At 41.9% G+C, this 24777-nt stretch overlaps 1 protein-coding gene across 1 annotated transcript in view; it reads right to left on the bottom strand.

Moving 5' to 3' along the window:
• EP300 (E1A binding protein p300) overlaps positions 1 to 24777 on the bottom strand; it is an 80475-nt gene that overhangs the window by 29199 nt on the left and 26499 nt on the right. Inside the window, exons 10-17 of the mRNA XM_018563930.1 lie at positions 20164 to 20267; positions 18087 to 18245; positions 17560 to 18000; positions 13673 to 13852; positions 8029 to 8173; positions 6736 to 6854; positions 5252 to 5491; positions 3949 to 4037 (exon numbers count right to left, since the gene is read on the bottom strand). Of these exons, the coding sequence (XP_018419432.1) occupies positions 3949 to 4037; positions 5252 to 5491; positions 6736 to 6854; positions 8029 to 8173; positions 13673 to 13852; positions 17560 to 18000; positions 18087 to 18245; positions 20164 to 20267 (1477 nt within the window). The remainder of the gene's footprint in view (positions 1 to 3948; positions 4038 to 5251; positions 5492 to 6735; positions 6855 to 8028; positions 8174 to 13672; positions 13853 to 17559; positions 18001 to 18086; positions 18246 to 20163; positions 20268 to 24777) is intronic.

Genomic DNA, 24777 nt, shown 5'->3' with positions numbered 1-24777 from the left:
AAAAACACACAAAATAGGTGGAACATCATAAACTTCTTCCCAGAACAGGCTCACAAGGGGAACATTTTTTTTCCAAACAGGTCCAAAAGACTTACACTTCCAACCCTTGAATGCAGCAAAAGAAGATTCAAGGTTAAGAATGAGGTCAATGGCCAGACAATCTTGCAATGAGATATTCAAGGAAAACGAGAAGCCCCATGGTGTAATATCCCATAAGGATAGCCCAGGGGTAGGCAACCTTGGCTCTCCAGCTGTGCTGAAACTACAAAACCCATCATGCTTCTGCCTCTGTGAGTCATGCCTGTGGCTTGCAATGCCTTATGGGATTTGTAGTTTCAGAGACCATAACATACAGGCGTACAGGTACTATTAAAAACTAGACCAGAGGGTTTCATATATACACATGCCCACACAAATACACACAGACACACAAAGGTTGAATTTGATGGACCTGTGTCTTTATTCAACCTCAAATACTATGTAACTTGTAAATCTTTGGTGCGACACCTTGTTCTACAATTTGAAACTCTTTCTTCCTCTGATTTGGAGTGGTCTTTTATAATAGAGAGTGTATGAAGGGAATATGTGGGACACTACAAATAGACCTCATATGTACAATTCTGTATTGGGTTCCAAGGAGTAACTGTTGGGAATCACGGTCAATGAGACCATATTTACAGCAGATCTTTGCTTTTTAGTTTTAGTATTATCTTTTCAACATCTTTAAATATATACAGATATTCTATCCTTCAGAAGTTTAGGAATAACAGAGTCCAACAGATCTCCATCTTTAAGACCTGGGCTTCAGCCTGCTTACCAGCTTGAAGGATTTGGAAGGCCAAGGCTTTCAATTGAAATGAGTCCCAGGTCTGGAATTGGACTTAAGAGGACTAGGAAAAATAAAAGGAACTCCTATTAGCTTCAAAAGGTAGAAATTATTCCCGTCTGCAGATTAGTCTTCTTTTGCTGATATAGGGTGCTCTTTCCTCCCGACATCTTTGATCAAGTTTTCCAGAACACAAAGAGGAGTTCCCAATAAAAGGCCATACCTGATAGGTGTCTTTTGCACTGATATTCCGCAGACCAGCATTTGAGCCAAAGTGTCCTCCGCATGTGAACAGGTAGGATACCTTTAATAGGGTATTGCTGAGCAAAGCACTCTGAGTTTATTGGTAAAGTTTTACCAGGATAGGGACTTTTAAGAGAGTTCAGACTGGTAAAGTTAAGAAATTCTGGTGCAGATTGCTCTAGGTTTAGGCATGTGTACACTGCATCAATAATGACTGATATGGTATCACTGAGCTTAGGAGTTATGTCCGCAGACTAAACCTCATCTTGTAGAAACTCTTCCAGAAAGGATAGGGTACATTCCTCATCACCCTGTGCTGAATGTGCAGAAGAAGCTGTAGGCAAATCAGTGATGGACTCTGGAAGAATTACACTTGTGACCCCTACATTCTGGGTCAGATATTATGGCAGAGATCTTGCCTAAAAATTCGGACATAGCTGCAAGGAGTGAGCAGCTTAGAAGAAAAGGGGTGCACAGTGTAAGATGAAGTATTGAAAAGTGTGCAAAAGTTAAGTGTTGGAGGAGGGTTGCAGCCTGCTGCCCTCTTCTAAGACTGCTTACCTCTTCACCCTCTGCATCCCTCTACCCCCTGCCGCAAGTAGTGCAAAGTTTGAGCAGAGTACGGACAGGGGTGCAGAGGTGAGCAGAGTACGGACAGGGGTGCAGAGGTGAGCAGAGTACGGACAGGGGTGCAGAGGTGAGCAGAGTACGGACAGGGGTGCAGAGGTGAGCAGAGTACGGACAGGGGTGCAGAGGTGAGCAGAGTACGGACAGGGGTGCAGAGGTGAGCAGAGTACGGACAGGGGTGCAGAGGTGAGCAGAGTACGGACAGGGGTGCAGAGGTGAGAAGAGTACGGACAGGGGTGCAGAGGTGAGCAGAATAGGAAGGGGGGTGGAGCGGTGAGCAAAGAAGTCAGATGCAGGGGGTGCAGAGGTGAGCAGTTTTAAAAGAAGGTTGCAGGGGGAACCAATGTTGGAAAAGGGGGGCAGAGATGAACCCGGGTGCTGGGGTCTGTGCTCATGGCATCTTGGATGCTGGTTGTCAGACTGTTGGGAGGCACCAGTGTCAACTCTACACCTGCAGTAGTGGAGCGATCACACAAAATCCAGAAGCGGTGCAGGGACTGAGGGAGTCAGGGACAGCATGGGTGAGTGGAGGAGATCTGCACTGAAGGACACACATAGCATTGCATGCAATGAACAGATGTGCCACCTGCCTAGTGCCTGCTATATATGTATCAATCTACCTCGTAATGATAGCATAACTGCAAGGTAGATCAACAGACATCCATGGCAGGCACTTGGCAGGTGAAACAAAGTTTATGCTCATACAATAAATGTAGGGGGAATACATATTTTACATTTCCATGCGTTTATTATATAAATAAAAGTATGGGAATGCAGAACATGTATTTCTATACTTTTATTGTATTCAATGGGCTGCCTTAAAGAAGAACTCAAGGATGTACATTTTATATATTTAGGTCCCTCTCAGTCAGAGGAAGCAAACTGCTGTAACCATTTATCATAAAGGTTCTTACTTTTCTTGTAATCATTGTATTTAGCTGCTAGTGATGTCACATCCTCTTATGTACAGATCAGTCCTTCCTGCAGCCAGTGGGAGGATCTAGGTAACCAGTGTCATCCTGGCAGAGAAAGCAGACTACATCTCCCATGAGCCATTGCAAAATAGAGGAAGTGGGAGGCATGTGAAGGCAGAGCTGAGGGTGGAGATGGGAAGAGCTACAAAGTGACTGCACATACATATTAGAGGTGCTTCTACATGACAAATTCCCCTGCTTTGAAGTCACCCTACCTCCTCCTAACAGCATCTGGCTGTGTGGAATAGTAATGCCCTGTTCACAAAGAAATCTTTTTTTTGGATGGAGTCTTTTCAGTGAAATGGAGTAATGATTCAGCTGACTGAACTGATTCATTTGAAAGGGTTCAGTGCTGCATCATAAGCACAGCAGCTCTGGTAATATGATCGTAGAGTGGTGGGCATACCCTCTAAGGAGTCTTTAGAGACAGCATTCCACCGCATGGGTGTATCACGGCCCTGGACCTGTAAAGCATTCTGCGGCTATCTACCACAGTACACTCGGGGGGAACTTATCAAAACTGGAACAGACAAAAACTGGAGCAGCTGTGCATTCCAACCAATCAGCTTCTCTCTTCAGTTTGTTCAGTCAAGATTTGAAAATGAAAGAGGCTGATTGGTTGCCATGCACAGCTGCTCCAGATTTTGTCGGCTGCAGTTTTGATAAATTCTCTTCAGTGTCCGGAAAGAGCCGAAGCAGATATCAGTGCCCAGATCCAAGACAGCTATTGACTACATGCAGAGCACAAGCAAACAGAAATAGGGTTGCGAAAAAGGACAATTTACAAAACAAAATGTAACCAAGACTGGGATTCACTTTGCAAAATGTAGGTCGCAATTGCTAGGTCAACCCAAAACTCAGTTTTTACTGGACTTTTCTTATTTAAATCACCAACTTGCTTTTTGCATCTTAGAGATACTAGCAGCAAAATCTTTTTGTATCAATGCCCTATCGTCTTTGACGACATCATACTCTGCTGAATTCCTTTTATTTTTTATGATCATGATTCAGTGAGAAGAAAGTGACACTATCAATGTGAAATGACTGTTGGAAAGAACTATGAATTCCAAGGGAATCTCTCAGGAGTCCATGAAAAATATAAGAAGATATGGTTCAGCATTTCCACAAACATGCAAAGCTTGAAAAACACATTTCATTTTGGCATTTCTGCAATACCACAAAACTGGATTATCACATTTATAGAGGAGCTGGTTTGAAAAATAAGGTAGCAGTGTTTTACCAATTATTAAAACTATCATCATATATTGATGCACTTACCTGTTTTGGTAACTGTAATAAGTAGCATCACGTGGAATTGTGCATAACTGTTTCCCATAGCAGCATAAAGTTTGTGGAGAAAATTCAAGCTGTGAAGGTAAAGAAAAACGCACTTAACCATGATGCATCATTTTGTAATATTGTTCTGCTGCTTTCGTATAGGTTAGAGGCAAGCAAACTGAAATTTGACTATAAAACTATTTAGACCTCCCTGTCAAAAAAAAAAACAACAACTTTTGTTTCACCAGAAATTATATTTTTGTCAATGGCAGAAACCACCAAGATGGCAAATCTTAATGTTTCCAGGTTATGGAAACTGGTGGGGTTGGGGGTGTGTTTGGGTGTGTTAAAGCAGCTTACAAGATAATTAGAGCACAGAAAAGACATTAGTGTGGTCACACCTTTTAAAAGTTTAGGGAATCCATTCATAAAGCAGTGGTATGGTCCTTAACATGGCGATATCACTGCTTAAATAAAAGACTAGCACAGATTTATAAAGAACAGCAGTGTGCTTTACAAATGTGCATTGCACTTTACGGACTTCAGAAATCCAAAACTTCCTGCAGATTGTTTTTAGCCCTCAGATGCTTTAAATTATATTTCACGCAATTACTTTATTCCACTACACACATTTGTGCAGTTATTTCGACTAAAAAAAAGCCAAATAGATATAAGTTGCATTGATTGTTTAATTGGGCTTTGCACTATTAACGCACTTTACCGTGCAATCGCACCTACTGTGCATTCTGGTGTGGGAGGTGTGTTGCGTTGCCATTCAAATGCACCTCCCACCCAGAGTTCGTACATCCGCACCGGAACACGTGGTACCCTAGTGCTGTGCGTTCCATTACAGTGCGACCTGGACTTAATGACCAAGGACAAATGTGGGTCCTGAGGTTACACAGGTTGAGAACCACTGGTTTAGACCAACTCCTTACAAGCTCAAAACAATTGTTTATGTTGGCTCTGTAATATAGGAGTTGGCGGAGAAGGGTTCCTTTCTCAAAAACTCTATTCCTGTCTACAGGGATCTTAGATATGTAGCAGTCAGAAAACAGAATTATAGATGCGTTAGGGGGCCAAAAAAGATGTAAAGGATCAAACATGGTAGTGGATTTACTTTTTTAGAGTCACCTGCTGCTGTACTTACACTGTTATAGCAAAGTAGACATAAATGTAGTCTATGTATAATTGTTTTCTTCTTTCAAATAATTTCAATATTCTAAAACAAAAATCTAAATATGATCATATACTCTATTAAACTGGATTTAAAATGGACAGAAAAAAAAACAGACTAACTCACTTTTCTGCCACAACAGTATCCCAAACTCTGCATAACTGGGTCAATTTGCTGTTCAAATACTTCAGCCAGTTTTGAGCAGTACTTGTATACACGAGATGTTTTTCGATTGTACAACCAGGCATTGTTGAACATCAGCCAAATGTCCTCCACATACTGCCATGGCTCCTGGTACTGCCCTGTGTCCAGTTTGCGTTTAATAGTTGACAGATCCATAGGAGTTTTGACTATCTCAAAGTAATCCTGCAAGAAAGGCAACATTCTAAATTATAAGAACTACTTATATACAGTCTGTTGGGACAAAACAATTACAAAAGTAAAAATCACAAAATTCTCTCTCTATACACACATACATCACACACACACACGAAATTGCTATAAAAAAGGAGCTGCTTTACCTGCCAACAGGGTTTGTATTTCTGTTGATCCAGTCTTGAGAATTACACAGCTTTGTCACACTGCAAAGCCCTACTTGGCAAGGCAGAGAACCTGATTTTTTTCTCTACTGCAGTTTAACAACACTTACAGCCCGTGAATGGACAGTGAAAGGAAAACTGCACATCGCAAAGTTCATCTCCTCACCACTCAACTCTCTCCTCCCATCAGCATGTACCCTTTTAGCACATAACATTGCAGCATAACTGACTACCTCCTTTTGCGGCTTCTACAAACAGATATTTATAGATAATTGCAGGCTTTTTATTTCACTGCATACCCTAATTTTCCTTTTCTCGCCATTTTTCGCATGGTGGCCATTCTCACTAATGGCAGATGTATCAATCTCCCTTTACTTCCTGGAACTCTGGCACATGTGACTGGAACATGCGACAGTGCACAACATCTCAGGAGAATTAAAAAAATAAAAATAAAAAGCCTTTCCATAAAATCTTGCAAGATTTTGCAGTTTTCCCAGCAATGCACAGTGATGTAACCAGCCTGGAATACATCACTAATGCGTAAGAGGACCAGGAAGTGGAAAAACAGGAATCGTAAGCAAAAGCAAAATATGTTTGACTAATGAATGTAAGATGATTGCATAGCAGCATTCAGAGCTGAATGCCGATATGAGGTTTAGTAAAAGGGGGGTAAAGGCCACTATAAGTTTAATGTTTATGTAAACACAACACGAAAAATGGAGTTTAGGGGCTAGTGTCAACAGGCTTTTTTTCACTTCAGAACTACTCGTCTCCCTCTACAAGTCTATGAATTTGCAAAAGCAGTTGAAGCAGATCTAATGCAGATCAACTGCATCTGCAATGAATTCAGAAGTGTCTCAAACCGAAAGCAAAAGAATGCTTAATAAATAAGGCTATAACAAAAATTGCACTAGTAACCATTATTTGCAATGGAGGGGTTTCCCTATAGGTATATGGCTACTGCTTCTCTGACACATCCCACACTATACACTTACATTTGGTGATAGGTTTCATTTAGAAAATTAATTAGAAGAGGGAAAAAAAACAAAAAAACACAAGCTAGTCACTTACCGGGATTCCCAATATTTGAGGATCTACAGGTTGACGAAATGGAAGAGATTCTGGATCTTGGCGGTATAATACCTCTAGTGTAGGCATGAGAGCTTGGCGTAGCTCCTCAGGTTTGAAAACTTGTTCCCCAAAAAAGAAATGAATATTAACAAGTTACAACTACAAAACATCTACATGGAAATGCAAAGAATACCATCAGTAAGATGAAATTGTACTTGTAGACAGATTTCCTTCCTCACATTGCTACTGATCCATGACTCTTATGGTCAGGCTCACCAACCAATAGCAAGGCAAAGAAGGCAGAAACAAAACAGGAGAAAAGTTGTCAACTACAGGTGCAGGTTAGAATTGAACAGAGCACCCTGGGTGCTCAGTAAAAACATTGTCTCGATATAGGAGGATGTACTTGCAATGGCATGCAGATATTACTTTAGTAATGTTACGTGGACAACATATTTTCTTGAAGGCCAAGTTAACTTTTCTGACCATGTTTCATGTTACACCCATATTCAGGGTGTAAATGAAACATGGTCCCATCGCAACCCCAGCTCCTCCAACCAATTGTGTATGTGCATTTGCCTTTATGACTGGCAGAAACAAACTGTAAGCTACTTTGGAACTAGGCACTTATGTTCCCTAGAATGCTTGGTATACCCAAGTAGGAACTAGTCCAGCCATTTCAGATAGTAGATGAGACTAAAAAAACAAAGAAGCACCACGCTGGCCCGTAGGGAGTCAAGTGGGAGGTGTCTCCAAACCGCAGGACCTGGCAGTGCATTTGTAGACATCCATTATGCACCAGTGTTATTGCGAACCTATATATTGCTAGCTGTATCTCGAACAAGGCCCAATCAACACTGTGTGGAGAGATGTGTCAACCACAGTATTTACAACAAGCATTCAAAATAATTATTTTCATTAGGTCATTTGCATGATATAGTTCCAAATTGGTGGATTCACCAGAACTTGCACTTTAAAAGCAGTTTATGACAATTCCAAATTCATGGGAGAAAATCAGATGTTGGTGGTATCAGAATCACTGTTGTATAGTTTCAACCTTATAATGGGGCAAAGGGGATTCTTTTAAATGAGTGAGGGAGGATGTTCACTCCTTGCAAGCAAACAATGCCCTGGACCATAGGCTTCCTAAACAGGAGAGTCTCCAGTCTGATACTTAATACCATATTTACAAAGATGTAAATAAAACAAATAACTTGAGATTTTAAAATGTGTGATATTATATATTAGTAAAGCTTTCTGTAACAAAGGAAATATCTAAAATAAGGGGCTTACTCTTCACTTTAGGTTCCCCTGAAGGGGAAGACTGTGGTACAGGTGTGCCTGGTTTTTCTTGCTCCTCTTTCACATCTGAAGTTCCACTGCTTTTCTCTGCACAATCCATTGATTCGGGCTTGCAGTCAACAATCTCATTTTTAACCTGTTACATAAAGGAGATATTATTTACCGCACAGTATGGCTACCATCAAACTTTGAGTTCAGCTCCAGATTTTAAAATATAAAGTATGACAACAAGTTGCATAGCCTAAGATTGTAAACTGAAAGCCAGATGTCTGATTAAACCCCGGTGACTTTCAGTTTTTTCACAGCTGCTGGACACTCAGAACTGTGTCTAAACAGATACTATACAATTATTTATGTATTCAAAATAATGGCATAGAGCATTACATTTTACAATTGCATAACAAAACAAAAAAATCTGACGAAAGTAGCTAAATTTTCCCTCTTGCTGTATCCACTGTAATATCATTTTTTTGGCAATTGCACATACCTCTACGCCATTTAAAAAAAAAACAATCTAGTGTCTAGCCACAAATAACTAAACAGGGTTCCCTTTAAAAAATGTAAAGGTAGAATTTCATCGACAATTACATTTCCAAATAAAATTGTGTGAAACTGGAACTATTTTGACCAAACTTCAGACAGATCTTAGCAGGCTATCATAACCTAAGAAACTTGAACTTTTAGGGCAAAGCAGCACACTATAGATCATAAAATGTTCAAAATGCAAGATCTCTGCTATAGCTATTGTAAGACAACCAAGTCACTATCAAAAATATTAAAATCCGTGTCTAGCTGCTCCCATGAAAAAACATGTATGATTGAGTTATACCAGAGCTGTAGCTAGCTCATTTTGCGCCCGAGGCAAGAACAAAAAAAGTGCACCCCCCCCCCCCAACAGGCATGTGACATTATGCACGTGCAGCATCATGTGATGTCATGCGCCCCTGCCTCCAGGATGTTTTTTTTTATTTTTCGTGATTTTTTTTTTTTTACTGTTGGGGGACGTCTGGGAAATATTAGGGGTTTAAACAGACCCCTGATATTTCACTTTTAAAATGGAAAAATAAATTGAGGACACAGAGTCCTCAGTCTCTTTTTCTGCAGCCTCTGTTCTAAATGAATGGAAAGCATCCCATTCAATCACAAAATATTTACTATCATCCAGTTTCTGAATGGGGAGAATACTCTGTACAGAGTGGTACTACCCATTCAGAAATTCATGAATGAACAGGAAGTGATGTAAAGCACATCCTGTTCATTCATAACTGGGGACACATAGTACTATGTGTCCCGAGTTATTTACAAACACTGGAGTAATCAGCTTTTCCTCTGGATCGGGATGCTCTCCCCATCTTTATGCAGCGGAGATCCGGGGAGAGGAGAAGTGAAGCACTTCAGCCAGCGGGTGGGTGGGGGATGGTGAGGAGGGAGCCGCTGTCACAGCAGCATGGCCGAGCGGTGAGAAGAGAGAGCCGCCGGCTATCAGTTTCAAGGGACCAAGTGCACATATTCTGAAGCCCAAAAAATTGGCATTGCTGTGAAGGAAGGTACAGCCAGGACGGAGCCCCTGTCCCATCTCTAAACTGCCCATTTACTTATTATTTATTTTTAATGAACAATCAGCGCAGCTAGGCTGTGTGAGAGCTGCTTGCTGCTAACATACAGGGCACCAGCAGCTCTATAATACAGCCCTGTAGAGAGGATGGTTAATTCATAGTAAAAGATCACTTTACTACTATGAATGAATAATCAGTGCTGCCGGCCTGTGTTATACACGGTGCTGGCTCCAACAACGCTTATTGTTCTTTTATAAAAGATCACTCAGCAATGCTGGGATATGTGATCTGAGGGGCTGTGTATGTTTACAATCAGCTGCAGATAGATACCCAGCTCTGTAGTGCCAAGTGATTTGTTGTGAACGGCAGTTCTGGTTTCCAGAGTGGTTCCTGCTGCCAGAGACTAGCGCTGTAACTCAGAATTCTGTCTCCTAGTTAGCAGTGTGGTCAGACAGCAGTGGGTAAACTGTCCGACTACACTGCTTAGGATGGATTTGAATGGGCCCATGTACTATAGATACTTGTTCCCCTATTAGATTTAAAAAAATACAATTTTGGGAGACCTTTTCTTTAAAGGGATCTGCTTGAATAGCTTCTAGATGTCCTCTGGTGGCCTTAGTACAATCAGTTCGGGTTTGGTAGACTGGTGTAGCTGCCAGGGCAGGTTGCAAGGCAGTGCCTACCAGAGAGAACATGGTTTTGGAAAGGGCCTCCAATGGCTTAAAGGAGAACTATGAGATGAGCGATTTCCACTCACCTCATAGTTCTAGCCGACCTGTGACAATGAGACTGTCACAGGTCGGCTCAGTAGATCGGAAGGTGAGCGAACACATACCAGGTTCACTCACCTCTTGATCCTGTCACGGCTCTCTGCCGTGACAGGGGGAGGGGCTGGATTCCCCTCTCCCCGCTCCGATCTGCCAGCGCTGACTGGCGGATAGGAACGGGGGAGGGGGCGGGTTCAGCGTCTAGATAGGCAGAGCCAGCTGTCACTCAAGCAGCTGGGCGGATCCCGTCATCTACGTCGGGATCCGCTGCGGCGTCTCAGTATACCGCGAGCTGTAGCTCGCGGTATACTGAGCTTAGGGTAACGGGAGGACGCTAGTTTGTGTCCTCCCGTTACCCTAAGGAGAACTATGGGGAAAAACACTGACCCCATAGTTCTCCTTTAATAGCGGGGTCCTTAGAAACAAGCGCATCCTCTATAGGGAGGGTTAAAGCACAGAGGGAACAGCTCACTTCCTCTTCAAATGGATACAAGACTGACAGTCCCTTGAGAGGGGTGAACACCCTGTCAGGGTTATTGTAGTCTCTGTAAAAGGACAATAGAAAACAACAACAGGTGAAAACAACAGTCTTGGTGACCTTAAACCAGGCTAGGCTGGGAACTGCACTGGTATGAGCAGCAAGCCGATTCGCAAGATTGAAAGTGGTACAAACCACAAGAAGAGCTGATATGGTCACTAAGTTTGGGAGTAATGGCAGTGGCCTGCGACTCCTCAGATGCAGCATCTATTTAGGATTTGGAAGACTAAGTGTCTGAGGATGAAGTATGCTCATGGCTTATGTAGGTCAGAGTCAGCAATCAAAGTTGCAATTTGGCCCATAAAATCTTTTACGACTGTGGTAAAATCCTCCCGTATAGAGACCTGAGAAGGGGGCCATATCTGCTGCTAAGCAAGACTGAGGATGGCATTGACGTAAATGGTTTTTAAAATCTGAACATTTGTGGGGCGGGCGCAAAAGATCTTGGGCCGGCGCATGCGCAGTTCAGATGTTCGGCCGGGAGACGAGGAGAGACACAAGATAAGTATATAGAGCAGCGTGCACCCGCGCAGACTCCGAGGGACATGAAAGATGGAGGACAGAGGATCAGAGACCTGCACCAGCGCTGGAGGGAAGTCTGAAAATTACACTAGATGATTGGATTAAGAGGCATGATTTAAGGTAAGTCCCTACACTAACATTGGGGGGAGGGAAAAAAATTAGCCTTTACGGTCACTTTAAGCAGAGGGTAAAATTCCAGACTGTCTCTCTTCCTCATGAGAGAATAGGAGGGTCCTTCTTCAAGCGTCCATGTCACCGCATGGGTGACATGAAAACTTCTCAATGCAGCGCATAAAAAGTCACAGACTCGAAGTGAAGCAGTGGGTTGAACTGATAAACAGGGGAGAAGTCAGCGCAGGTACAGAGTGCAGCTCTGGATAACCTGCCTCCACCCCTGTTAGGCACCAGCACTATGATGGCAGACTAAACTGAGGCTGGGGGAATAGGAAGTTTAAAGTGGAACTAAGTCCAGCAATAAAAAAAATGGTTAAGACTTAGAGAATGCCATACAAAGACCCACCGTTCTAAAACAGGATTCTTATACTCTATGTAAAACTCTTTTCTTGGAAGTCCATTGACGGACACAGAAGGTTTTGTACATTCATACTGCCACCTATAGGGGGATTAAGCACTGGCACACAAGCATTTCTCAGCTTTGTAGCAAAGCAATACCGAAAGAAAAATGATAAAACACAGAGGGGTGAAACCAATGTTCCTCAATTAACTCCAAGAAAAGGATTATGCGGAGTACAAATTCAAAAATATAATATTTTTGTTTCTACTGTAAATTTGAATCTTCCTCACGTCTATACACAGTGTATAGACATGATAATTTATGGGACCTTAGACTGCTGCAGAGGAGGGGGAGAGAGGCTCTAGGGACCGGTCTGCGGCCTCCAAGTTACTGTCAAGGAAACGCCAATCTGGACAACCGCTGTATAGAAATCAGCTCAAGCAGTATGTTGTGCATTGTGCTCAAGCAGTGTAATGCAAGAGTGCGATATAATGTGCAACTATTTTATGCGTAATTACACATTATAGCAAAAGCCCAGGCCCCACGCAGGCGATTTTAGTTCCACTTTAAGACCTTGTTCAGATGGGCTTTAGCTTCTAAAAGAGCAGTGTGTAAATCTGGATTTTGCAAAGCTTTCGGCAAGCATTGAGCAAATTGTAGAAGTCTTTAAAGAAATCCTCAGTTCAAGTGTGAGAATGTTACACACAGATCTTACTGGGCGTGACAGTCAGCAGTCCTATTACAGATCGGTATTAACCGCTTAGTGACACAGCTTCAGAAAATGTTTTAGCTTCTGGGGACCAGAGCAATTTTGCCTCTTTTGCTATATGTTGGACCATAATTTCCATCTTTCTCATGCATACACATGTTGTATACCTTTTTTAAGAACAAAACTGGCTTTCATTTGATGTGACATATCGATATATAGATTTTTTAAAAAAAAAAAAAAAAACCCAACATATTTTTTACAGCTTTGGCAATAATAAAGTGTACATAATTAGTGTAGCGGAAAGTAATTAATAATTGATTTTTATATTTGTCCGGATTTATAGGGTATATCATATGTCTGGGATTTCAGCTTATTTTAGAAGTTATAGGTCACAAAATACATGGAGTGAAATACAATTTTAGTGTGCAACAATTTTCGAATGTGGTATGTTTTTCTACTATCTTTAATAGCCTCTTCTGCACTATATTTTCTTACAATTTTTTTAATAAACACATAAAATTAATATATATTTTTCCATTTTATTTTTTTTAAACTAGGTGGCTCTAAGGGTTTTTTTAATTATTATTATTTATAGGGGTTTGATACTTAGAATACAGTATTCTCCTCAGAGATACTTTGTATCACTTTTGTAACACACAGCCGGCTAGCAGTTTACAGAACACAGTGAACTGCTGCCGTCTCTGTGACTGTCACGGCTCTGCGATCACAGTGATCACATTGCTGTTGAGGGTTAACGATCATGACTGAATAATCCCGTCATCAGTCGGGAACTGGTTAAACATCCCCAAACTGGAGCTAAATTTTATTTAAAAGGCTTTGTTTGCCTGGGGATGGGCTTTACACTTGGGCAAAACATTTCCTTGCACTTTTACAGCAGCATTATCCTTTTACATAAAGTATGGTGAGCATGGTCTAGGCTACATGCTCTAGAATAGGTGTGCTTTTAACTGCACATAAATGAAAGCATAAAGTGAAGTGTCCACTTTCCATACTATTGCAATACCTTACCTCTGACTTCACCTCAGAAGGTGCTTCTACAGTTCCTGGTTCTACTTCTTCCTGTTTAATCTCCATATTTATATCTTGCACGGGATGCTCAGGGGCATTCTGCTGTGAACCGTTATCAGGGCTATGAGCCGTTGATGGGCTGGAACCAGAACATTCCAAAACAGGTGTAGACTCTGAAAGCTGTCAGACAGAAATACAGTTATTTAATAGATAAGAAATTACAGACTTACCATATATGCATGCAAGAAAGTTCTTATTGCCATAGTTGGGGCTGACACATTAGAAGCTCAATTTTTTTATGGAAACTATGAAATCTAGACATCATGACAACATTCACCTGACTTTTCTTTTTGAATACCATGATTTACATGACCATGCCGGTCATGGTCTAAAGACATGCTGGTAGGTTAATTGGCTCCTCTCTAAGTTGGCCCTGTATGTATGTCAGATAGGGACCTTAGATTGTAAGCTCCTTGAGGGTAGGGACTGATGTGAATGTGCAACTATGTAAAGTGCCGCGTAAATTGTCGGCGCTATATAAATACCTGTAATAAATAAATAAAATGCTGCCATCATCACTCATCAGATCAGCGCTGCACTAATAACAGACAATAATGTTGCAATTCAGGCAGTTAAACCAATTAGGGCTAGTTCACACGATTGGGGCCGGAACACACTGGATCGCATTGTGGCCAGCTCACTTTTGGTTGGGGCGGGAGGGGGTGTGGCGGTGCATTGAACTCAATGGCAACGCAGCCACGCCCTCTGGCCGCAGGGGTACGCGTGGCATATCAATGGCTGTGTTCTGGTCAGAAAAAAAATGCTGCTAGCCCTTAATGCAAGTACATTTTAAATAAAAAAATTATATTAAAAAGAATTATATATATAGTATTTTAACCACCTCAGGACAGGGTAGTTTTTCAATTTCTCACATACACATTCAAATCTAAAGAAGTTTTGGATAGAAAATAACTTTCATCCCCCCCAAAACATATATTTAATTATGTTTTATTCTACAGGGCATGTGCTTTAATATAAGATTTTGTTCTTACCATAAAATCTTTTTCTCAGAGTCCATTGAGGGACACAGCTCTAAAGAATTCTGATATGTAGGGTTATTTTGTTGCCTCAAGGAGAAATCAACACTAGGCAAACAAATTAAAAGCCTGTCACTTTAAGGATATAACCTCTCCCACCTCACACTTGCCAGATGTAGAAAGCAGTACAAAGGAACTTGAGGGGAGGGAGCTGTGTCCCTCAATGGACTCAGAGAAAAGGATTTTCCGGTAAAAACAAAATCCTATTTTCTCTATCGTTCACCGAGGGAGACAGCTCTGAAGAATTCTGAGAGGTAGGGACATTCAAAATCAGTCCAAACAGAGGGGCAGGCACCACAGCAATTAAAGCACTAGCTCAACAAAAAATGAGATGCCAAAACTAGCATCAGAAGAGACAAAAACATCAATTTGATAAAACTTTGCAAAAATGTGAACAGAAGACCACGTTGAGACCATGCGATTTTGAGTAATAGAAGCTTGATTTTGAGATGCTCAAAAAGTACTAAATGCCCTAGTAGGATGAGCAGAGACAGGAAAAGGTGGTGCCCTGTCCCACAACTCATAAGCTTGAATGACAAGCGACGAATCCACTAAGAAATAGTGGCTCTAATAGCGGAACAACCTTTTCTAAGCCTTTCTGGAAGAATAAAAAGTCCAAACGTCAAAAGGAATCTGTGGCTGAGAGATAAACACCAATAGCCCACACAGCATCCAAAATGATAAAGAGAACATTTCCTTACGATAAACAGGAGCAGGACAAAGTCAAGGTAAAACAATGTCTTCTTTAAATGAAAAGCTGGGACTACCTTTGGTAAAAAGGAAACCTGCAGTTTCAAAACAATCTTGTCCCTATGAAGAACCAAACAGGGTTCTTTACAAGACAAAGCAGACAACTCTAAAACCCTTCTAGCCGAAGTAATGGCCACTAGTAAAGCAACCTTTCTGGATAACAAAGAGATGTCTCAGATACGTTCAATATAGGATATTATTCTCGATGTTCAGAATCCAGCCAAATTCCTCTAAATTTACCCAGCAGAAGGAGACTGTTCTCGAAGTAAAAGGTAATATAAGTAGCCAATAATCGATTTGCCCTTGTGAAAAGAAATCCCAGAACTAGAGCAAGAACCTTTGTAAAAGCCCTTGCCGCTGAAGCCAACTCGAAGGGTAGAGTTTCAAATTGATAATGAAGATCGCCCATCACACAATGAAGGAAACGCTAAAAGGCTGGAAATGCAGGAATGTGTAAATACAAATCCTTTATATGTCTATAGAATCCAAACAAACAATCTCCTTGCCTATGAGTAGACAACTGACCAAATGGATTCCATCCAAAACTTGTGAATATGTGCAAACGAATTGAGTGCTTTTAATCAAGAATCGGACAAAGTCTTCCTTTGGGTTGGGGAACCGGAAACAGGTTGAATAAAAAAAAAAAAACCCACAAAAAAAACCTTGAAAATGTTCTGACAAAGCAACAGGAACAACAAACAGATCCAACAGACCTTGAACTGCACAAAAAAAGGTTTGTCTGATGATGCCAAGACATGGGAAGCCAGAACGCAAAGAGCCGAGGTTCAGATACCTGGAGGAGACCAATCATCATTGTAGGCTGGTAGCAGGAATGAATCAAAGATTAAAGTTCCACGTGGCTCTTAACCCCTTCGTGACTGACGACGTACAGTGTACGTCGCCAGCATCGGGGCTGTTTAAACAGACTCCCGGCGACTTTTGCCTGGAGAAGCAACGGGAAAAGAGAAAGTTCAAGTACAGGAGAATCTACACTGAAGAAAAAAAAATTGAAATAGGAAAAAAGGTGCTAAAAAAAAAAAATTGCCACAGCGAAACTGTAGGAGACATCAATACTCCTAGGACACTTGCAAAAAAAAAAACCTGAGACACACTGGTAGTGGAAGGGGTTATGCTGGGCTGTCCTATAGAGTTTTGCTTGTCAATGCCCAATCCTGCTGTAGGCAGTAGTATCAAAGGTTTAAAATACCTTGTGTCCCTCAATGGAGAAAAAAAAAAAAAAAAATACATTTTTGGCTAAAGAAACATATTAAATAAAAATGCCAGGACAGAACTTAAAATTACTGCTTTTTGGAAAGTAGACACCACAAGTTCATCTCATTTTTTTTTTTGCCACAATGTTTTGAAAATGAAGAAACATGCTAGCACTGAGGTGGTTAAAAGATGGATCTTAAAGATGGTGCACAAGATGCAGTGCATCATTAATGTATAGGTCATCAACAGAGACGGAGGGGAGGTCAATGTGTAGGATAAGGAAGATAAAGGTGTTCATATACAAGCCACAGATAGACAGGATGGGAGATGAGTTGTACAGTAAAGGAGGTGGTATGGAAAAAAAGAAACACAAAAAAAAGCAGTTTCACAAACAATTAAATCCATTACCATGAATCTGATGCTGCCTATGATCCCTTCATTGATAAATCTTCACTTCCTCTGCTGTGTAGAGCGGTTTATATGTGATCACTATAAATAGTCAACACTTGTATCTGGACTTTAATATCACAGCATGGTGCTTCAATTCTAGATTTACTATCACAACCCAAGGTGACCATAGAAATCCATTAGTGTTTAGAAGCCACTAGGCCAAAATTTAGATACCCTATGCCAACCCATACCAAAAAAAAAGGTATTTTTGGTCTCAGTGCCACCTAACCACTTTCCAAAACAGTGCAGAATAAGACATGGTAACGTTAGTAATGAATACCAGTCTTATGGTTCAGAACAAGCATGAAAAAGATAACAGATTGAATTAGATAGATCATTGCATTAGATATGTAAACGAAAAAAGCAGAAAAGACTTACCACAGGACTTGAGTGAAGGTGTGTTGGTGGCGGAGGTGGTGCAGTAGGAGTGGAGACAGGTGTCGACAAACTTGGCTGTGATGGGGGCCGAGATGATGGTGCCTGTGTTAACTGCTGAGGTGACGTAGTAAACGGCTGCTCAACACTTGGCATACCAGATGTAGTGCCTGCTAATGACGGTGTCACCTGTGGTGAAGAAGGGCTCCCACTTTGCGGTATTTGCACCAAGGGTGCAGCAGTTGACACATGTTCAGTAGGTATCATTGCATGAGATGCAGCCAACCCCGGAGATGTAAGTTTGGGGGTTGGTGTACGGCTTGGAGCTGGGGATGGTAAATTATGATGGACTGATGCCTGCACATGACTTTCAAGTGGATTCCCAACTGACTCTTGAGGTATTGCAGGAGAATGCACAGGATTAGGAGAATGTGTCATCTGGCCCTACAATACATACATATGAAAACTTATTTATTGAATAAAAAAAACAAAAAACTGTTACAACTACGAAAATATCTAACCAGTCTCACCTGTGAAGGGGAATTTTGACTCGCAGACTGGGACATAGGCATACCAGAAGAGTTCAGACCCACAGTGTTCAACACAGAAGGTGAAACCGGGAATTGATTTGGGGACATGAAACGATTCTGTGCAACCTGAGGCACGCATGGTGACTGAGGAAATCCCAGCTAAAAAAAAAAAAATCAGAAATTACAACCATGAACTTTGTCTAGTTCAACTTTTTTCTAGTTGTAAACAAGTGCTGCCAACAACTGTTTTCTTTGTATCGCTTTTTTACGTAAGGTGATTGATTTAAATACGTTTCCAATAGCATGACAGTATACTAAAAAGGGACACCAAAATTTCATAAAGGAATGGCTCGCCTTTAAAGCATGAGTAAACTCGCCTTCCCTGACCGCTGCCAACATTTTCACCTGGTCGCTTTCCAAGTGCAGGATCTCCATCCATCTTCACTGGCTGGGTCGGAATAATGCAACTCTCATGCATGTGCACAGGAGATCATTAATTCCAGGACCAAGGTATGCTGAGAATGTATAATGAACTACGCATGCACAGCTCACTGTACATCCTAAAGAAGATTGCAAACAGGCTGGTAGGTTAGTTTTATTTCAGAAAAGACATAGGAACTCTTATCTGCAATAACAAGCATGCTCACATTCTTTAAATGTATTGAACTTCTGCTGTAAGCGTTTTTTTTTTCCATTTTTCAACACTACAGTGGCTTGCAAAAGTTTAGATTTTTGCCCATTCTCAAAGGCAAAATTGCTCCAGCTCCTTTAATTTGGATGGGTTTCGCTGGTGGAGAGCAATTGTTAAATCATGACAGATTCTCATTTGGATTGAGGTCTGGGCTTTGACTAGGCCATTCAAAAACATTTAAAATGTTTTCCCTTAAGCGACTCAAGTGTTGCTTTAGCAGTATGCTTAGGGTCATTGTCCTGCCGATGAAAAACATCCCCACAGCATGATGCTGCCACCACCATGCTTCACTGTGGGGATGGTGTTCTTGGAGTGATGAGGGGTCTTGAGTTTGTGCCAGACAGGGTTTTCCTTGAAAGCCAAAAAGCTCAATTTTAGTCTCATCTGACCAGGAGTATCTTCTTTCATTTGTTTGGGGAGTCTCCCACATGCCTTCTGGCGAACAGAAATAGTGTTGATTTTTCTGTATGCAACAGCTTTTTTTTTTCTGGCCACTCTTCCATGAAGGACCTCTCTGCAGAGTGTACTGCTTAAAGTGGTCCTATGGACAAATATTCTAATCTCTGCTGTGGAGCTTTGCAGCTCCCTCTGGGTTGTCTTTGGTCTCTTTGTTGCCTCTCTGATTAATGCCCTCCTTGCCTGGTCCGTGAGTTTTGGTGGGCGGCCCTGTCTTGGCAGATTTGTTGTGGTGCCATATTCCTCACATTTTTTAATAATAGATTTAATGGTGTTGCTTGAAATGTTTTAACAGTTTGATCATTTTTTTTTCTAATCCAGCCGGATCTGTACTTCTCCACAACTTTGTCCCTGATCTGTTTTGAGAGCTCCTTAGTCTTCATGGTGCCGCTTGCTTGGTGGTGCCCCTTGCTCAGTGGTGTTGCAGACTCTGGGGCCTTTCAGAACAGGTGTATATATACGGAGATCAAGTGACACTTACATTGCACACAGGTGGTCTTTATTTAAATAAATATGCGACTTCTGAAGGTAATTGGTTGCACTGGATCTTATGTAGGGCTGCATAGCATAGAGGGAATGCATATGAATGCACCACTTTTCCGTTATTTTTTAAAGTTATTTTCCTGATTTTTACTTCACCATTATGGTCTATTTTGTGTATGTCCATTACATGTAATCCAAATAAAAATACCTTTTAATTCCAAGTGGTAATGCAACAAAATTTGAAAAAGGCAAGGGGGGGGGGAATACTTTAGCAAGCCACTGTACTTTCTCCCTTTCCACATCACAAACATGGCTGGTACCTGATCACTTCACTTGTTAACTAAAGTACTTCAGAAACACCACATGCATTATTTTGCATTTCGATTTTGACAATTTGATTAAAACAAATTGAAATATACATTTTTATTGTTTTATCTCTTAACTAACCGGATTCATGGGTGTAGACTGTCCCGTCTGCTGCGATATTGGTGTCTGCTGTCTTTGGATCATTGACTGCAACGGCATACCAGGCTGCCCAAACTGGTTCGTTCCTATATCCAAAAAGAAAACTGAGTGTTAATGTTACAATTTGTCATCATAACATCCCCACGAAACAGGAATTAAAAAAAAAAAAAACCCAATGATTCTACCTCAACCACAATTCATTTCACAGACTGCTAAGTAATGTCATGTTTTATGTTACAGGCATGAAAATGAATGCACCACCCACTACATGTTTCAGCCTAATGGTCCTTGCTAAACTAGAAGACCAACCCATAGACAGTGTTCCTGTTAAGTGGGACCATACTCAGGACTGGAAGTTCTGTTCAGAATATGTTAATCTCCACAGAAATTACTTCACCTGTACCTGCACCAGGGATTGGAGGAGAAACAGAGGGGAGGAGAAGCTCTCAGATGCCGGCGGCCAAAAGCAGCGCCGGACAGAATTTTTGTTAATAGCTGTCACAGCCGCTGATGACCACTATTATTTTACAGGGGACCATCTAGGGACCGTTCTGATACAAGATCATGGTCGCTAAAGCGAACACTAGCTTGTAGCGGAAGGCTTACTGAGGTGGCCAGCTGAAAGCGTTTGTGTTTACTGCCTCCGTTTGAAGAGTCATTTCTTCACAATGCCTATAGCTACAGAGCTGAAAAACATCTTGTTTTAGGGTGCTTTTACTGCTGGCTCAGAGTTTTAAAATACTTTATGTATAGTATGGGCACAGGTTCACTTTAACCTTTCACTACATTTGAAACCCTTTATATAGCCCTTACATTTATTGTTAAAGGAGAACTATGGGGTTAGGGCTTTCCCCCATAGTTCTAAGGGTAACGGGAGGACACAAACTAGCGTCCTCCCATCACCCAAAGCTCAGTATACCGCGAGCTACAGCTGAAACGGATCCCGACAATTATGTCTGGATCCACCCAGCTGCGTGAGTGACAGCTGGCTCTGCCTATCTAGAGGCAGAGCCAGCTGTACCCGCCCCCTCCCGTTCCGCCAGTCAGCGCTGGAGGATCGGACAGGGGAGGGGGAATCCAGTCCCTCCCCTGTCACGGCTCTCTGCAGTGACAGGATCGAGAAGTGAGCTCACTTCCCGATCTACTGAGCCGACCTGTGACAGTTTCATTGTCACAGGTTGGCTAGAACTATGAGGATGAGTGAAAAATCACTCATCTCATAGTTCTCCTTTAATGGTGTAAGATGGCCCTAGAATTAATGCGTTCAGTCGAGCATGCATGGTAATGCCCATTATGGGTGGCCCAATTTTTCTGTATAGGTCATATTTTAGATAAAGTAAAAAACATACATTTTTGTTTTACATCTAAAATCTTGGAGGATATCACAGGACACAGGAAGTTAATTATGGAAAAAATAGATTATGCAGCTACTGTGAGCCTGACAAAACAAAGCTGTAAGGACAGCCCTGTATAACCTTTCCCACTCCCAGCGTGCCTCAGTTTTGTAGCGAGCAATACAAGAGTGGATTACAGAAAACAAAGGGGAAGGTCCTGTAATGTACTCAAAGATTGTATATTGCAGGACATAGGAAGTTAATTCTGGAAGTAGTGGGATGTGTTGTAAAAAATAAGGGCAACATAGGGGTAAGCAACACAGCTTAACAATGGCTAGCAGGCTTAGGAAAGCAACTAACATTCTCAACAAGGAACAACAACAAAAGGGGGCTACAATTAAGAGGGGACTCTCTTTATTGTAGGCCCCTTTTGTTGCAGTTCCTGTTTGCAACCGAAGCGGTCATCTGCAGAGGCCTGAACATCCCCTTGGTAGAACTTGGCAAAAGTGTCAGCAGAGGACAGCCTTACAGATCTGGAATATCGAAGCCTGAAGCTGAAAGACCCAAGAAGCATTAATGCTTCTAGCACAGTGAGCCTTGGCCAGAAAGGGGGGTGGGGTGAAACTTTACCCTTTTACCCTTCAGCTTAGGGGCCTGAGTGACAGTAAGGCCTGGTTCACACCTGGGCATTTTACAGCGCGTTCCTACGCACTGTAAAACGCTCAACATGTGAAAACCAATGATTGCCTATGGGCATGGTTCCCACCTGGGCGTTTTACAGCGCGTAGGAACATGCTGCAAAACGCCCTACGCCCAAAGAAGTACAGGAGCTTCTTTGGGGCGTATTTGCTGCGCGTATCCATTAGGATACAGCCGGATAGCCCTCGGAAAAGCGCGTTTTTCGCGCGTTTCTTTTACTGCAAATCGCTGTAAAAACGTGCGGCACAAAACGCGGATATTTCGTATGCCTAGGTGTGAACCCAGCGTAAGAGGTTGATTTCCAAGCTTTCAGGAACATGAGGATGACCGTGTCCGAAAGGCCTATGTCCTCCAAGACCTGAGCTTCAATAGCCAGGCTGTTAAAGCCAGCAACCAAGAAGCAGGATGGAATACCAATCCTTGGGATAGAAGGTCTGGAATAACTCAAAAGTGCCCACCAGTGAATCTGCCAGGAGTTTGGCTACATGCATTGTCCGCAGCCTCCTGGATGAGCTGGAAGCAATAAGGATCATCAGATTGTTGGTCGGGAGTCCTCTGATGACCAGGTACCTTAAACCAAGAAGTTTTTCAGGACTCCTCCCCAGCCTGACAGATTTATGTCCATCGTGAGCACCTTTCAGACTATCAGGAGGAAGGATTCTCCTCAATATCAGCACTGAGCTGGAGATCCACTATGCCAGGGCAAGCCTGGTCTTGCTGGACAGGGGAATAGGAAGGACCAGGGACTGAACCTGTTTGTCCCAGAATATTAAGCTGCAATGGCCAGGAGTGAAACTGAGCATAAAAGGACTGCCTCAAAGGAGGCCGCCATTAAAGGGTCGATTCTGCTTTTCACAAAAACTGAAAAAATTAGCTTACTCACAGCATCCCCCCGCTGCACATATCTGTGTGATGCCCCTCCCTACCAAGTGTAGCGATCTGTACAAAACACTTCACAGCTCCACAGTCTATGCTGATCATAAAACTTTGTAAGTGGTGACTGCTCATTGGTCAGCAGTCACATGACTGCGCTGACCAATAAGACGACCATAAACCAGTCACATACCACTACTGCCTAAATACTCTCAGGATGCCTTATTCTAAATATTTTAGATTTAGTCAAATTAGTCATTTCCTACACACCCTACATATTCCCGAGGCTGGAGCCCCGCTGTGAACACAATATGAACGATGGAGCCTAGGAGGGTTGGGACAAAGTAGAGGAACATCCCTGATCTATGATGCACAACTAGGATCATTTACCAAAACAGATTATATGGTTGCTTGGGAGGCAGAAATAAGTACACCACTCCCCCTAGAAGATTAGCAGCAGTGCTCTAAAAGATCAACTAAGGGACTATTAAATGTCTTTCTCTTAGAAGCTAATTACAAGGTTTTCTCTCGATGGTACCTTGTACCAGCAAAATTGGCGAACATGGGCCTAGGCATTACTTAGTTATGTTTCAGGGGCTGTAAACAGAAAGGCACTATGTTACATGTCTGGTGGCTGTGTCCAGGGTTACGACCCCTCTGGAACAGGCTGTTTGCCCTGCTTTCGAGGATTCTCGGGGACCATATTCCCAGAAATCCACAGTATGTATTACTAAATAAATCAATCCCGGACATCTCCAGAACGCAGGGCAAACTTGCATCCTTTTTCTTCCTGGCGGCTAAGATATCAATAGCCCGGTCCTGGAAAGCTGAAAAGGTTCCATTCTCTCTAGAGCTATCTAAAGTAAACTGGATCATGATCCATGAGAAATTATATAGCATCTTGCAGGATAGCTACGCAGAATTTGAAGCAGTATGGGAGCCATGGCTGAAATACCAAGAGATTTCAAATGCACATAGCATCATTTCCGAAGCCCTAGCTTAAGCATATAGGGTCTGCTGCTCAGAACCCAGGAAACTATAATTTATGCCTTTATATAATATGTTGTTTTTTCTTCTTTCTCTCCCTTTTTTTTTTTTTCTCCTCTGTGTCTGTTCTTTTCCGTTTGTAATTTTCCTTTTTGTACATAAAAGTTTTTCCATAAGTGTCCATACAGTGAAAGTAGCTATATCCAGATTGTGAGGCCCCGCACCCTCAAAACTAGAATCGAGTGAATGGAAGGGTGAGCCCCTGGAGGTAAATGTGGGCAGGGGCCAAGTCAAAAGTCAAAGGTTAATAACATAACTGGTTTTCCCCTTGTCCTCTTCTGGTGATAGCTTTGATGGTCCATTGAAGGGTGGGGAGATGCGGGGAATCAAGGCCAACCGGAGAAATATTGAATTTTGTTTTTTTGTTTCTTTTTGACTATGTTAAAATCTGTTTTAAAACTTGCTTTATCTTATGGAAACCAATAAAAACTTTGAAATCCAAGAAGTGCTTCTGAGCCAGGGACCAAGTCCTGGAAGTAAGAAGCGCTCCTTTTTGGTCAGCGTGGTAATTTGACAGTACTGATAAATGAGTGGCCAATAAAAAGGGACAGGCTGGTAGTGGAAGGAGTAATACAGCGCTGCTCTAGCGGATTTGATTTGTCAATATACACTCACAAAAGGTAACACACTGGTTCCAGAAATA

The sequence above is a fragment of the Nanorana parkeri genome, unplaced genomic scaffold (assembly GCF_000935625.1).
Source record: "Nanorana parkeri isolate BGI_ZX_2015 unplaced genomic scaffold, ASM93562v1 scaffold711, whole genome shotgun sequence".
In the NCBI taxonomy this organism is placed as follows: Eukaryota; Metazoa; Chordata; class Amphibia; order Anura; family Dicroglossidae; genus Nanorana; species Nanorana parkeri.
Note: the sequence above shows the minus strand (reverse complement) of the source record. Positions and strands in the feature narration are given on the sequence as shown.